The sequence below is a fragment of the Megalobrama amblycephala genome, linkage group LG20 (assembly GCF_018812025.1).
Source record: "Megalobrama amblycephala isolate DHTTF-2021 linkage group LG20, ASM1881202v1, whole genome shotgun sequence".
NCBI classification, from domain to species: Eukaryota; Metazoa; Chordata; class Actinopteri; order Cypriniformes; family Xenocyprididae; genus Megalobrama; species Megalobrama amblycephala.
Window position 1 is genome coordinate 15,630,779 of NC_063063.1, and position 15,090 is coordinate 15,645,868.

At 36.1% G+C, this 15,090-nt stretch overlaps 1 protein-coding gene across 11 annotated transcripts in view; it reads left to right on the forward strand.

The window, feature by feature from the left end:
• ablim2 (actin binding LIM protein family, member 2) overlaps positions 1-15,090 on the forward strand; it is a 77,893-nt gene that overhangs the window by 44,180 nt on the left and 18,623 nt on the right. For 4 of the 11 annotated variants that reach the window (XR_007182020.1, XM_048171391.1, XM_048171390.1 and 1 more), the window contains exons 7-14: positions 2,757-2,844; positions 5,445-5,503; positions 6,957-7,007; positions 8,363-8,440; positions 9,904-10,047; positions 10,392-10,424; positions 11,115-11,232; positions 12,144-12,377. Coding sequence is in view for 10 of the 11 variants with exons in the window: in XM_048171391.1 (XP_048027348.1) it covers positions 2,757-2,844; positions 5,445-5,503; positions 6,957-7,007; positions 8,363-8,440; positions 9,904-10,047; positions 10,392-10,424; positions 11,115-11,232; positions 12,144-12,377 (805 nt within the window). In the remaining variant the exon portion in view is untranslated. The remainder of the gene's footprint in view (positions 1-2,756; positions 2,845-5,444; positions 5,504-6,956; positions 7,008-8,362; positions 8,441-9,903; positions 10,048-10,391; positions 10,425-11,114; positions 11,233-12,143; positions 12,378-15,090) is intronic. The other 7 variants (XM_048171396.1, XM_048171398.1, XM_048171392.1 and 4 more) reach the window with 6 other exon arrangements.

Consider the following 15,090-nt stretch of genomic DNA (forward strand, 5'->3'; position numbering starts at 1 on the left):
CACAAACCGATCGTTTCGTGTCTTAGGACATCAATGTGTCGTCATGAGCCGCAGGGTTTAATTTGGATTTGTCTAAGCAAGTTTTATTTACTCTTATAAAAGAAGTTCCCATTGACCCACATTATACGGCTGACAGACGGCAACGGTTGGAGTTAAAAATCATCATTTGTGTTCTACTGAAGAAACAAAGACACCTACATCTTGGATGCGCTGGGGGTAAACAGATAAACATCAAATTTTCATTTTTGGGTGAACTATACCTTTAATGAATGGATTCATTAATAGATATTCATTAATAGAAGCAGATGAATTGATGGCTTAATTATATTGTTAACATTGCTTAAAGTCAACATGAAATCAAAATAGACACTATTTTCTTCTTTAACATTTTCCCCACCATTGATGCAATTTTCTGTAATTTATGAGACAACGCTTCCCAGCCATTAAAGGCTTTCTGTGTTTTCACCGTTATACGGTTGTGGGCACTACTACTCAACTTCTAAAAGAGAACTGTATCTCTGGATCACAACACAGGGGAAAAAGGAGCAAAAATAAGCGATAAAAGCATTTTCTTAATTCCCAGTAATACTATCAAGTCCTGCCATATACTTTTCTAATCAAGTATTCTGTTTCACTCAGAAATGTGTCACATTACCAAGTAAAATGGGTTGCAAATGCTGTTTTATGTTGATTTTAGCATTGTTGCCTGTAAGATTTGGTTGCGTTTTATATATTTGCTTTAAGTGTGTGTGAAAGGCTTTTATTCTCATCTGAGAGCTAGTATTCTAGTACTCTATAATCCCAGTGGTCATGTTGGAGGGGGCAGAAGCCTAGTGAGTGCTTAAAAAGAGAATCTCAGACAGTCACAACCCCTCTGAAGTCTAATTATAGTATAGAACAATCCATCTCCTCATATTGCATCTCTCTTTCACTTTTTCTGTTTTGTTCACTCTCTTTTGTTCTTACATGCAAACTCGTCCTCATTTTTCTTTAAACAGCTATTTCGTTACACCTTAACAAGCACCCTATTGATGTAGTTGTTCTTTGTATTTGCTTAGTTTCCCATTGGGTGGTCTCATATGGGTAAATATTGCTTATAAATCAATAAGTTATGTGTGTATTTCATTATTGTCACATACACATAAAGATCTACATATTTGTGTTTCTTAGAGCTCTTTAAATCTGCTTGTTTATTTGTGTGTGTTGAATATTTGTCAGAGGTTGCAAACTGTTGCAATAGTGTCCTTTTGGCACTGGCACCTTCTCTTAGTAACCCAGAATTAGATTGAGTCACTGTGTGACTTCATAGTTTAGGATGGTATTTTTAACTACGTACACAACTGCTGTGCCAAGTGCTTTAAGCAGATGTGAAATAAATGAAGTCATGCAAATTGGTATCTTGGCATATTCTTTTCCCCTTGGCAACATTTTTTACATGAACTGAAGACTAGTTGATACAGGTATGCTTATGTTAGGAAGAATAATTAGCCCACCTTTCAGGAGTAATGCCAATTTACAAGCTTAGACACCATCGGGGTATTGAGGTAATCAAAGGTAAAGGTTTTTATTGCATATTTGAAGGGATTTTTAAACTGTTTGTTTCATTTGTATAACCGCTTAGATGGAAACAGAAAGTGAAAAAAAGCTGAGCGTGGTTTTCAGGTCCAATTTACTCTGTAGCAGTTAATGGGGAGTCATATCAGAACCTGAAATGTCATGACATTTCCAGTAGCAGGACTGTAGCTGTGTTCAAAGAGGATGGCCATTGAGAGGGAGGAGCTTTGAGGAGGAGGATGAGTGGATTTTCCACTGCAGGTTATGATGCACGTGATATTCAATCAACATGTGTTGAAAAGTAAAAACAGCATGCTGAAAATTAGATTATAGATTATAGATGAGTCCTTTAGGACTTAATGAAGATTGATGAAATAGATTAGGAAAATATAAAAGATGAAATAGATTTTACAAATCTGTACTCTCTCAAAGTAGATGAAACAGTCTAGATCTATTTACCTTTTTACCTATTCAACTATTTACAAATCTACACCCTGACAGAGCTCTAAGAAACACTAAAATTATTAATTATCATACTAATAAAGTGAAATCTAGAGAAAATGTAAGGAGAAAAGACATTATCTTGTTATTTTTTTGTTGTTGATATATGAAATATGAGACCATACTGTGCCTTTTTGGCATATCATCTTTCTGTTTGTCTTTCAGCCTGGGTCATATTTCACCCAAGGGTCAAAAGGAACTAAAATATTTTACATATATAAAATGAATATTTTTTCTTTTGATTTGACATTAAAAAACTGATAAAACCAGTACAAATTCAAATACTGCCATTGTGTATATTTTGCACTTTACAAATGTACTTTAAAATGTTTGTAAATATTTTTTGGTGTTGCAGAGTGAGATTTTTGCAGTACAGTACAGTAAGCCTGCTGAGGCAGAGCCACTCAAGCAATATGGAAAGCTATTTTGTGTATAGTGGTCTGGCCAAAGTTTTAAAATGAAATTAATGTGACCATAAGAAGTGAAGTGTGGCAGTTTTGCACCACCAGCTCCTCTCTCTGTGTCCCAGGGGTTTTTTTTCTAACCCCTACTGCTGTTAGCATTTGAACTTTATTAGATAACCTACATTATTTGGGGAGTAAAATCACTGAATGTAAATTATGTTTTGTGTATAAATTAATTCATAATTTCCTGCAGTGGATTTGAATGACTGATGTGTGCTCTCTGTTTATCTTTTGCAGGCTGGAGAAAAACACTATCATCCCACATGTGCCAAATGTGCACGCTGTGACCAGATGTTTGGAGAGGGCGAGGAGATGTACCTGCAAGGTAACTTAAATCTCATCAAATACAATGCAAAAAACATCATCCCTACAATACAATAAAACATATAATTACATATAATATTCATAACAAAAAATTGTATAACAGTATGCAAGTGTGTTCTTGAACGGTATGCTTGAATTGAACAAATGATGTTGTCAAAAAAAAAAAATATATATATATATATATATATATATATATATATATATATTTTTTTTTTTTTTTTTTTTTTTAATAGAGCCTAATCAATTTGGACACTAGTCAATTTGGATCACAAATAATTCATCTGATGGATGGAGCCTTAGTCTCTCATGAGTGACTTCATCTCTGTGCCTCCCAAATCTGCTTGTAATATTCTTTAGAAAATATGAAGAAAATTGATTTGTTGTGGAGATTTGATTTGATGATTTGTGTCAGAATGCTGCAGGAAACATTTTCCTCTGCAAAGTTCTCTAATTTTAGACCATGAAACCAGACAGACAGGCTGTTCAGACACAGCTGGGCTCTATTGATGGGAATTTTTGAATCATTTGTATACAGTATATGTATTAGTGTACATGGAGTGTCATGCTTAAGAAAACACAGTATCTGTACTAACAAAAACATGGATGGATAGTTTGTTTTGTATTTAAATTATAAAGCAATAGACAGTCATATAAAGCTGAAAGCTCACACTAGTCACATGTGATTTAAATTATAAAAAAGAAAATAAACATTTGACATCATAAGATTTGTGGTTTTACTTTTTCTCGTGTCCCACCACAAACATTGCAACAATTCAGTCTCTCACTGGACTCTGCACAGTGATTTAGCAAAGAAACTCGCTGCACTGCAGTTTGTCAAAGGAAATTTATAGTCAGATGTGGACAAGGCTTTACATCTAGGTGGCCAAATCAGTTAGAAGCCTTTTTTAATCTAGCTGAAATGAAATAAACAACTGCTGACTCATTCTAGGGGTGAATGATTGTATTACTTCATAGTTTATGAATGCCAGTTTATATAGGGGTATATATGAGCATGCTAACACCTCAGGTAGATAAGTTAGTTGAATTAAGTACTGTGGGCCCAAAATGTATTTAAACCACACTTAAAAATCTACACCACCATTCAAATGTTTGGGGTCTGTAAAATCTTTTAACATTTTTGAAAGAAGTCTCTTATGCTCACCAAGGCTGCATTTATTTGATCAAAATACAGTAAAAACAGTAATATTGTGAAATAACTTTTATTTTTTAATATATTTTAAAGTGTAATTTATTCATGTGATGGCCATTACTCCAGTCTTCAGTGTCACATGATCCTTCAGAAATCATTCAAATCATTCAAAAGTAACACTTCTTATTACATTATTGATAATTATTATTAGTGTTAAAAACAGCTGTTCTGCTTAATATTTTCATGGAAACCATGATGCATTTTTAGAAAATTCAAAAGAATAGAAAAATTGAATAGAAAGTTCAAAAGAACAGCATTTATTTGAAATAGCATAGACATTTATAATGTTACAAAAACTTTCTGTCAATTTTGATCGATATAATGTATCCTGAATAAAAGTATTAATTTCTTTTAATTAAATCTTACTAACTTTTGAATGGTAATGTATGTATTTGTGCTATATAACAAAATATCAAAGAAATAATAAAGACACCAAAGAAATTGCAAAAATGGTTTAGGAAAGTGAAGTTATACTGAATTTTTAATATTTTTATTTATTTATTTATTTTTGCTGATGCCACTTCTAATGCAATGACATACAGCCATTACAAGTGACTTAAAGGGTTAGTTCACCCAAAAAAAATTCTGTCATTTATTACTCACCCTCGTGCCGTTCCACACCCGTAAGACCTTTGTTGATCTTCGGAACACAAATTATGATATTTTGGTTGAAATCCGATGGCTCAGTGAGGCCTCCATAGCCAGCAATGACATTTGCTCTCTCAAGATCCATTAATGTACTAAAAACATATTTAAATCAGTTCATGTGATTACAGTGGTTCAATATTAATATTATAAAGCAACGAGAATATTTTTGCTGTGCCAAAAAAACCCAAAATGACTTATTTAGTGATGGCCGATTTCAAAACACAGCTTCAGGAAGATTGGAGCATAATGGAATCAATCATGATTCGAATCGCGTGTCAAACCGCCAAACTGCTGAAATCACGTGACTTTGGTGCTCCGAGCTGTGGATTCGACACACTGATTGATTATGCTCCGAATCTTCCTGAGCAGTGTTTTGAAATCGGCCATCACTAAATAAGTTGTTATTTTGTTTTTTTTGGCGCACCAAAAATATTCACGTCGCTTTATAATATTAAAATTGAACCACTGTACTCACATGAACCGATTTAAATATGTTTTTAGTACATTAATGGATCTTGAAAGAGGAAATGTCATTGCTCCCTATGCAGGCCTCACAGAGCCATCGGATTTCAACAAAAATATCTCAATTTGCTTTCCGTAGATTAACGAAGGTCTTACGGGTCTGGAACGGCATGAGCGTGAGTAATAAATGACAGAATTTTCATTTTTGGGTGAACTAACCCTTTAAGTGGCAAATACTGTAATACTGACTTTTTAGTACTTTTTTGCTTTCTCTTTCACAGGTTCTTCCATCTGGCATCCTCCTTGCAGACAGGCGGCGCGTATGGAGGAGAAGAGTAAGGTAACTGCAATCCAGTTTGACTTAGAGCTAAATGCTCTGAAACAGAGTCATTCTCTTTATGTAAATTAGGCTTAATATATATTGCACCTTTTTCAACGAACTGGATACTTTCGCCCTCAGGAAATAGGTTGACTGTATTTTAAATGAATTTTGTTTAAGAGAAATTTGAAAAATTGATCATGGTAGTTGTTATTCATCAACTAACAGAGAAAAGTTTTGTAATCTACAAACTTCCAGTTTGTATGTTATTGTCAAGCACACTTTTGGCATTTTAAAGAGACGATTAAGGTGCCTGGATCATGGTGGTGGAGCGATTCTGTGAATATACCAGTGAAGTATGCAAGATTTCATCCTCCACAACCATCCAAGAAAGCTGCAAATTGTGCTCAGTACTAATTTTGCATGGTTGTGCTGTTAATGAATTAGCAAAATTCCTTAAAGTGCCCCTATTATGCTTTTTCAGATATTATTTTTCATGTAGTGTGTTAAATAGCTGAATGTGAAAGGTCTGCATAGTTTCAAAGATCAAAGTGCATGGAGTTTGTCTCCCAAAATAAAGAACCAATTCTGAGCTGCTACTGAGTCATCAGTAATTCCAGTCTTACTTCCTGCATGCATGAACCTAAGTAGGTTTGTTCTGCTGCCTGCCAACAATGACTATTTTGACTGGCCCTCAAACACTGTAGTTTTAGCTGAGGCTTGGAAGAATTTGGTTTGTGTTGTTCACATGTCAAGCAAATCCAGTTTGCATGCACTTCCAAAGGATGAGGACTCTGGCTCGAATTGATATGGTAAAACCGTCGCTCGTTATAAACCGATCATTACTGTTCGTATCACTGTGTATACAAGTGTGCTGAAATTCAGATATGGTAATGGAAATTTAGTTTTCGACACATGCTGTAAGCAGTAGACCAATCACAACAGACTGGGCCGTCTGACCAATCACAGCAGAGTAGGCTCTCGCAAAGGAGGGGACCAGATCCTTGATCAAATCGTCTCAAATACTGTGAGAAAAGAAGTGATACTGCAATGTATAGTATGAGAAAATTACAGTGTTTTGACCTTGGATGCATGTAAACCTATTGTAGGAGACCTCCAAAACAAAATTAGGAACCTTTAAAATAGCATAAAGGGGGCACTTTAAATGAATCAGGCACAGATAGAATATGCAAATAAGCACATCCAATTCATTCTTAGTGAATTCCCCCCACTTGAATGTCATTAAAGACCAAAGCCTATGATAATTTATTTAATAGCAGCTAGAATCAGTGACAGAACCTAAAAAGATGTGCAATGTTACGACATGAAAATGAGCTCTGGTTTAGGTAGCTGACATGCTCTGAAATATATTATGCAAAATAATTTTCCAGGAAATCCATCTAGTTGCATATCTTAAACAAAGGTGATGTGCAGTATGTGGAAGCGCTTCACTGTAACAACCCTTTCCCTGCAGAAACAGGTGCGGATTCAGCTCACTGATCTCCATTCCAATGTACATGAGCAGGTTTGTGACATGCAGCCCACTCCCCTCTGCATGGGCTTACCTCCCGACCTGCTTTCAGCTTTAATAGAATGCTCACTGAGGCCCAAAATGGGCCTGCCAGGCCACTATAGGCGACTGCCACACCCACCCAGTAGAAATCGGGAACCAAAGAACTGGTTTCAACATCTGGATAAATATTCTAAATCAGTGTGTGTCTCAATCAGTTCCTAAGTTCAGTAGTCAGGGCACTGATCAGGGAATTGGCTATTTTAAGGGCTGCCTCAATCGCAAAATCCTACCAGTGCACTAAAACGTTCAATCTCTAAAAAGTCCCACAATGCACCGTGAAAACCAGGGAGCATGGATGCTCACTATGCTCCTTTAACTGAAGTTCTGAAGCATGAAACATAAATCACGTGAGCCAACTCACTGCACATAATAACATGACATGCAATAGACGTTTTTTTTAATACAACCTATTATGAACAACAGGTAATGAACATAATCTAGCTAACATTTATTATTCATTTACGGTTGAATGTTTCACATATATATAACAATTAAAGTATTTATTTATCATAATGTACTTTAAATAACCCATTGTGTCCCAATGTGGAGTGAGCCAGTGTCCTTACTGTCCTTACCAGTTCCCGAATTCATGTACATGATATACTGATTCACGACCTAGGAAGCTAGGGAGCTGATTGAGACGCACTGTGTGTAGGTATAGAGAAGACACTGTGAAATGACCCTGAATGCATTATTAATAAAATGGAAAATCTTTAATAATATTGTAAGAAGAATCTCTAGAGTTTAGACTACCTGTTTGTTGATTTTGACCATTTCCTCTTAAGTATGTAACTTGCAGCAATCTACCGTTTGTCCAATGTGCCATTTATATTGCAACATTATAAATTTATATTGCATTTGACTAAGACAAATAAGGTTTTCTTCTCCAATTTTATTTTAAATTAGCATGTTTATATACTTTTACTTGAAAATAAGACAAAAATACAGATTAAAATCTATTTATTGCAGTTTACTGTGTATCTGTTCCTATATAACAAGAAGTGCTTGATAAAAGAAGAAAAAAGCATCGTTCCTAATGGCAAAACCTTTTCTGTTTAATCCTTTATAACTTGTGTGAAAACCGATAAATTCTTATGTCCACACAATAGTAACAGCCACAAGGAAATGGCTCTATTAAATCATTTATGACTTTAAAACTTAACATGACTGTTAACTTTGTATGATTTCACTTGAGTCAATAAGAGTCACTAGAACTTTTCCATGTTTTTCTACTGTCTTTTTGTTTGCTGTCCCCTTCTGGTTTAGTGCCTTTGTGTTCATATATCTTACCTTGTTTTTGTTTCCAGGTGACGAGAACCTCCTCTGAGAGCATCACCTCTGCTCCTGCCTCCAGTGCATCTGGCTCCCCTAGCAGAGTTATCTATGTAAGTGCACATCTGAAAATGATTTCACGCTTTATTACTTTTCATTTGTTCAAGTTTGCCACCAGTGGGCAGCAACACACAAGCATACGAATAACCATGTGAGAGTTATCCACCTTTTCCTCATGAGCCTACTGCATTTTGAATTATGGGAGGCACTTCTGTTTTGGGGAACTTCCAGTCAAAAAGACTGAAACAAATCATTTCAAATCATAAGGTTGCTCTATAATAATCCTTATCAGGGTTGTTTTATATTATGTTCCATTTTCAGACGTCAGAAGAATAACGTAACACTTGGTATTTTGCTGCATTCTTTTCTTCCTTATTATTTTCTTTTTTTCTTTGTATTACGCTGTAACAGTATGAAAAAAGACAACATATACTGCACATTTGAGCTCTGCTCTCCCAATTTACTTTTACAATTTACGATTTACTTTTTTTTCACCCAGATACTTTAAAATGTAACTGTCTCCCCTTTTCACTTCTTATCCCTATTAGGGATTAAACATTCCCTGTTCTGGAATGTTTCTAAAGCAAATATAATTGTTGTTATCTGTCAAAACGATGAAAAGCACTTTGAAATATTATCTCTCAATAAATGAACATTTTTGACTAAGGCAACATATGTTACATAATGTAGACAAATACTGCTACAAGTGATGTTTAACCCATCTGTAATATTGCTGTGGAGAGAATTGAGCTTTTGGGGTCATTCACGGGGCCCTATAATACACCCGCCGCAATGCGACGCAAGGCGCAGCGCAAGTGTGTTTGCTAGTTTGCATCCGGCGCCATTCGTGTTTTCCCGTTCAGCGCCACGTCCTTAAATTAGTAAATGCATTTGCACCAGTTAGTGCGCCCATGGGCGTGCTGGTCTAAAAAAGAGGTGTGTTCAGGCGCATTGCCGGCGCATTGCTATTTTAAGGAGCTGAAAATAGACTGCGCCATAGACCAACTATATAAATAGTTGTCTAAATAGCAATCCGCCATGGCGCGAGCGCATCTCGCTCTTAAAGGGAATGGGATATGACACTCTGATTGGTTTATTGAACGTTACACCCATTACTCATTAAGAGAATAGAGACAACCCATTTCAAAAATGCGCCCCGGCGCACGGACCGTTTTTCCGTCGTTAAAATAGCAAAAGTGGATTTGGACACGCCCTGAGTGCACCTGCGCCGTGCGCTTTACACTTTGCGTTTAGATCGTTAAAATAGGGACCTTGGTCTTTTGTAGTAATTTGTTAATGCTTTTACACTTTTAAGTTTCCTTTTAATGTTCGATGGTTGAAAGGTGAGTAGAATAAGCTTTTTAAAAAGCTTATTATTGCTTTCACAGAACGGGCCTTTCACTGATTGTTTACAGTTTAACGGAATTTACTCCTACAATTCACACAAAGTGTCATAGGGTGTAGGAAAAGGGTGACTAGAGAGAGTTATAATGCTATAATGTTGCTCTTTCTCAAGGCAAAACTGGGTGATGAACTTCTGGACTACAAGGACCTGGCTGCTCTTCCTAAAATCAAAGCGATCTACAATATTGACAGACCTGACATGCTCTCATACTCGCCCTATGTGAGCTATCCTGTGGAGGACAGGACCTTTGGAGAGGTAAAAACTCCTCAGACTAGCTTACATGAGGAATGACAAATACATTTCCTCCACTTTTGACAATTTTTACTTATCACAGGTGACTTAAAGTAAAAGTCTAGCATAATTACTCATACAACAGCTGCAGCTTGTGTGTACTTATTTGTTATAACAGTGCCATTTTTAAATCTAATCATCTTCACTCATCATCCAGCATCACTCACTCATTTTTGCTATTTCACTGAAGTATTAGAATAGTTTCAGTCATGTAAAGTGACTCAGTTAAGGAGAAAAGCTCATTTTTCATTAACATAGCTATCATTGCATTCCAGTCCATCTTACTCATTTGCTGTCTTTGTTTACAGTCACCCCAGCAACTCACCCCTACTCCAACTGAGGTACAGTAGAGTTGACATGAAGAAACAGGCCCTGTTATTGTTTCAGTGGGTCTTATTTGCTAATCATGGCATATCAATTGTGTAATTGTATGTACAGAAAAGGTTCTCGCACAAAATTTCTGCCAAATTAATTTTTATTATTATTTTTTAATATACATTTTGATTACATTTTATTTTTATTTTTAATGCAGAATCTGTGCCAGATTAATAATTTGTCCTGCTCTGAAATAAGTAGGGGTTATTGTAGTTATAATTTAATTTATTACAATTTATAATTGTAATAATAAAAAAACAATTTGGCATAAATAGACATCAGAATACATTTACTGAACTTTACTTGATGGTTCATTATTTCTAATTGAATATGTTTGCACACATTTTATGCATATATGTGTATGATTAGTAAATGAGACCTAGTGTTTCTTCATATTTTGTGAATAGTTGTTGTAGTTTGTGAAATTGAATAGATGTGGTTTGGTGACATGAATAGTATTGTGTGTTTTTCACCATCTTCAGTTTGAAATTACTCAATGATCAGCCTATTACTAGTTAGGGCTGATTATTGTAGATTGGTTTCTTTTTCAGCTTTATAGTCTCCTCCTGTGTGTCCCAGTGCCATAGTGGTCACCTTTTAACTTTGCTAATTGTCTGACACTTTCAGACTAAATAATACTGTCTGTTTGTTTCTAGGGAGATGGGGAAAAGTCTCCCCGCCAGAGGAGGCCCTCCAGCCCCAGCTCCAACAGCTCTTTAGGGGGTTATGGCCGCTATACGCCTTCCCGCTCACCACAGACCTACAGCAGACCAGGTATTCCTCCATATACATGTTGATACTTACATAAACACCGAGTCATTCTTACCTGCGCAGTTATTGTGTATCTATGAGTCTTTTCAGTGATTTGGATGTTCTACACCATCACACACTGTTCCAAAACCTAGTGAGTTGTGAGTTGTCGTCATTTATTCACCCTCAAATGGTCACAAACCTGCATGAAAAACCAAACAGATCTCGCACTCCATTGACTACCATAGTAGGAAAAATAAATACTATGATAGTCAATGGGGGGCGAGATCTGTTTGGTTACTGACATTCTTCCAAATATCTTTCTTTGTGTTCAGCAGAACAAAGAAATTCATACAGGTTTGGAACTACTTGAGGAGGAGTAAATGATGACAGAATTTTTGGGTGAACGATCCCTTTAAGGCATCATAGGCTTAGGTGATTACTTGAACCACAATCAAAAGCATGTCCTATAAATATCTTCTAGTTAAAACACCTATTCTTTTCTCCTATGTTTTTCTATTATACACTATAGCGCTTTTCACACTGCACTAGTTGTCATCGTTCTAAACCCTGCTGAACGTTTCACAATTGTAATTTAGAAGCAAGTTTAGCACCACTTTTTGCCTGGGGTAATGAAAACCTGAAAAAAAGTCATTATTTTTGTTTTGTTTTTGCGCACAAAAAGTATTCTCGTGCGTTTGAACCACTGTAGTTATATTACTGTATTTTTATTATATATTTGATCAAATAAATGGCACCTTATTGTTCATAAAAGCACCAAGTTTTGGAACAGAGCTAAAGTGTTCTATTCTACTATCACATTTTGTACAACAATAAACAGAATTTCAAGAACAAAGTAATTATTTGGTTTTTAGTGTAGTTGCTGATCTCATATTACTGCCATTCTTCCCTGACCGGCTCGGTCTCTTGCTCAGAGCAATATCTGAGCGTCAAATACACCACCCATCCAGAAAATTCCAACTTGTTGCCTATACCAACCTCGGGGAGGAGTAGCACCCATGGTAGTGCCAGAGGCTCCTCCCCACTGCCTTTGTACAGCAGCAGTGGTAGAAACACTCCACAGGCAGGGAGCAGTGGTGTGGCCCTGCCCCTCAACCCCACTACTCTGGCATTGCTCCAACAGCACAACTACATCCCTTACTTTAGAGGTACTACAACTCTTCATGCAGGCCTTGGTCTAGTTCCAAACCACCTACTGACTGCATTCGTGTGAACTTAAGTGTGCAATTGAATTTGATTTGATTGGTAAGATTCACTTCCCCCTGACAATATGACTAAACGAGTGCAATACTAAAAATGCTGTTTAAAGAACTTAAGACTATCACAATGTGCATGAAGTTCTTGCTGTTGGAATTGGATTGCAACACTAATGAACAATGGGTCAAGCTCCGTAACTCTTAGAGCTTCATAAGGGTTTGCATTCACAATGGACTAGCAAATTGCAGACATGAAATTACTACCCTATCCTTCATCCACCTTTCCTGAACAGGGATTGAGACAGGATTCAAACAGGAAGCAAAGTCTGAAAGTAGGCCTAGGACAGCCCTGCACCTCAATTTGCCTTCTTACGGTAAACCCTAATAAACAGTCTCTCTTTCACTGTGTATCACCAGTGTATTACAGTGATGTGAGATTGTAGGTGTACCACAAGGTTCAGTCCTTGGACCAATCCATTTTTAATGCTTGCTTGTGTTTATATAGAGTTTGTATGTCCAATCATTTTGCATGGAAAACCTGTGGACATTCATTATATTTGAGCTGAAACAGTAACTTTATGCACAAGACAAATGCGAACGTTGGTGGTGACCATCAATATGCATTTATTTGTTGTACTGTAGTTGATGTTGTGCTTTGTCTGGTAAGATGAAATTTTCCACCATGCACTTGATATTCGGAGTGACTGTCTGTATGTTTGTGTTAGTGTTGCCATTTACTTTGTGGCTGTTATTTCTCTCTTTTCAGTATTTTCAAGTGTTTTATTTAACTTAAAGGATTAGTCCACTTTCAAATAAAATTTTCCTGATAATTTACTCACCCCCATGTCATCCAAGATGTTCATGTCTTTCTTTCTTCAGTTGAAAAGAAATTAAGGTTTTTGATGAAAACATTCCAGGATTATTGACAGTTTCAGTGCAGCTTCAAAGGGCTTTAAACGATATCAGACGAGGAATAAGGGTCTTATCTAGCGAAATGATAAAAAATACAATTGTATATGCTTTATAAACATAAATTATCGCCTTGCACGTGCTTCCGCTTTCCGTATTCTTCAAAAAGCTTACGCTGTATGTCCTACACCTACTTACAGAAAATAACGAAAATGGCGCCGCGTTCGTTCTGTAAGTTGAATAGGGAAGGCGTAGGACATACAGCGTAAGCTTTTTGAAGAATACGGAAAGCGGAAGTATGTGCAAGGCGATAATTTGTGTTTATAAAGCATATACAGTTGTATTTTTTTAGAAAATGACTGATTGTTTCGCTAGATAAGACTCTTATTCCTCGTCTGGTATCGTTTAAAGCCCTTTGAAGCTGCACTGAAACTGTCATTTTGACCTTCAACTGTTTGGAGGCCATTGAAGTCCACTATAAGGAGAATAATCCTGGAATGTTTTTATCAAAAACCTTAATTTCTTTTCAACTGAAGAAAGAAAGACATGAACATCTTGGATGACATGGGGGTGAGTAAATTATCAGGAAAATTTGATTTTAAAGTGGACTAATCCTTTAACATGCATACTTAGTCAGGCAGTAATTTTCAGGTGGAGATATGGTGTAGTGAAAATGCTTGTATTTTGAATGTTTCTACTTTAATACAAATTTTTATAGTTGAACATTATACTATTATAATATCATTACAAGTGATACTATAGAATCAATTTAAGTTTGAATGAAAAATATAAGAAATTCATAATTATAAAACATCAAGATCAATATCAGTACAACAAATTTGCTTATTTAATTGCTGACCTAGAAATAAGGCAGAATCTGAAATATTTCTTCATTTTACATCATAACTTTGTTTAAAAATGTCAAAATCCTAAAAGTTTCTGTAAATACATTCTACGTATATCTAAAATATATTGGAGAGTAATTATTCGTCAAGAAAAGATGTCTGTGAAGAGGAGGAAAGTATGATGGAAAACAGGAAAAGAAAACCCTTTATATTTACTGTAAATCAAGCTACAGATTTGGGTTTTGTGGTTTCTCTACAAGAAGTAGAAAGAGCAGGAATAAAGTTCGCAGGAGAAGATTAAAGGGGTAAATTGATGAGCTGTAATTTTGGGTTGGTTTGCCAGGCACAGTGGCATAAACTTCGGCCTTGTGCAATTCCAGGCCAACCTTTGAATGCAGCATGAATGTACATTGAGGTTGTGTTTGGAGTGTGCCGTTTATGATACACTTAGCTGTTTATGGCACTAATTGACTTCTTATTGGTAAAGGAGCCACACAAGACGAAAATTGGCTCTTCCTTACAAATGCAAAACCATCGCATGCTATAGCTGCCTCGATCTTGTCATATCACCATCTGAGTTTGGTTTCTACTTAAGATATATAAAATGAATATGGAAATCATTCACATAATATGTGTTAGTGATGAAACATGTTGCATTACACCCAGCTGACACAAGAAGGGCGTTGCAATTGCAATAAAATCACATTTTAATGAGTAATGGGAAGCATCGAGACCTTCATACTCCACAGTGTGCTCCAGTGTTGTGATTTGTGTATGTTTGCTGTGTTTTTTGACAATTTCCTGCTCCCCCAGCTCCAGATGTGTGGAAGATTTTCCCCTGATACAGGGTGAATTTTTACTAACAGCACTTTGTGTGTTAAATGGTGTGTGCATGTGTCTGAAGGACAGTT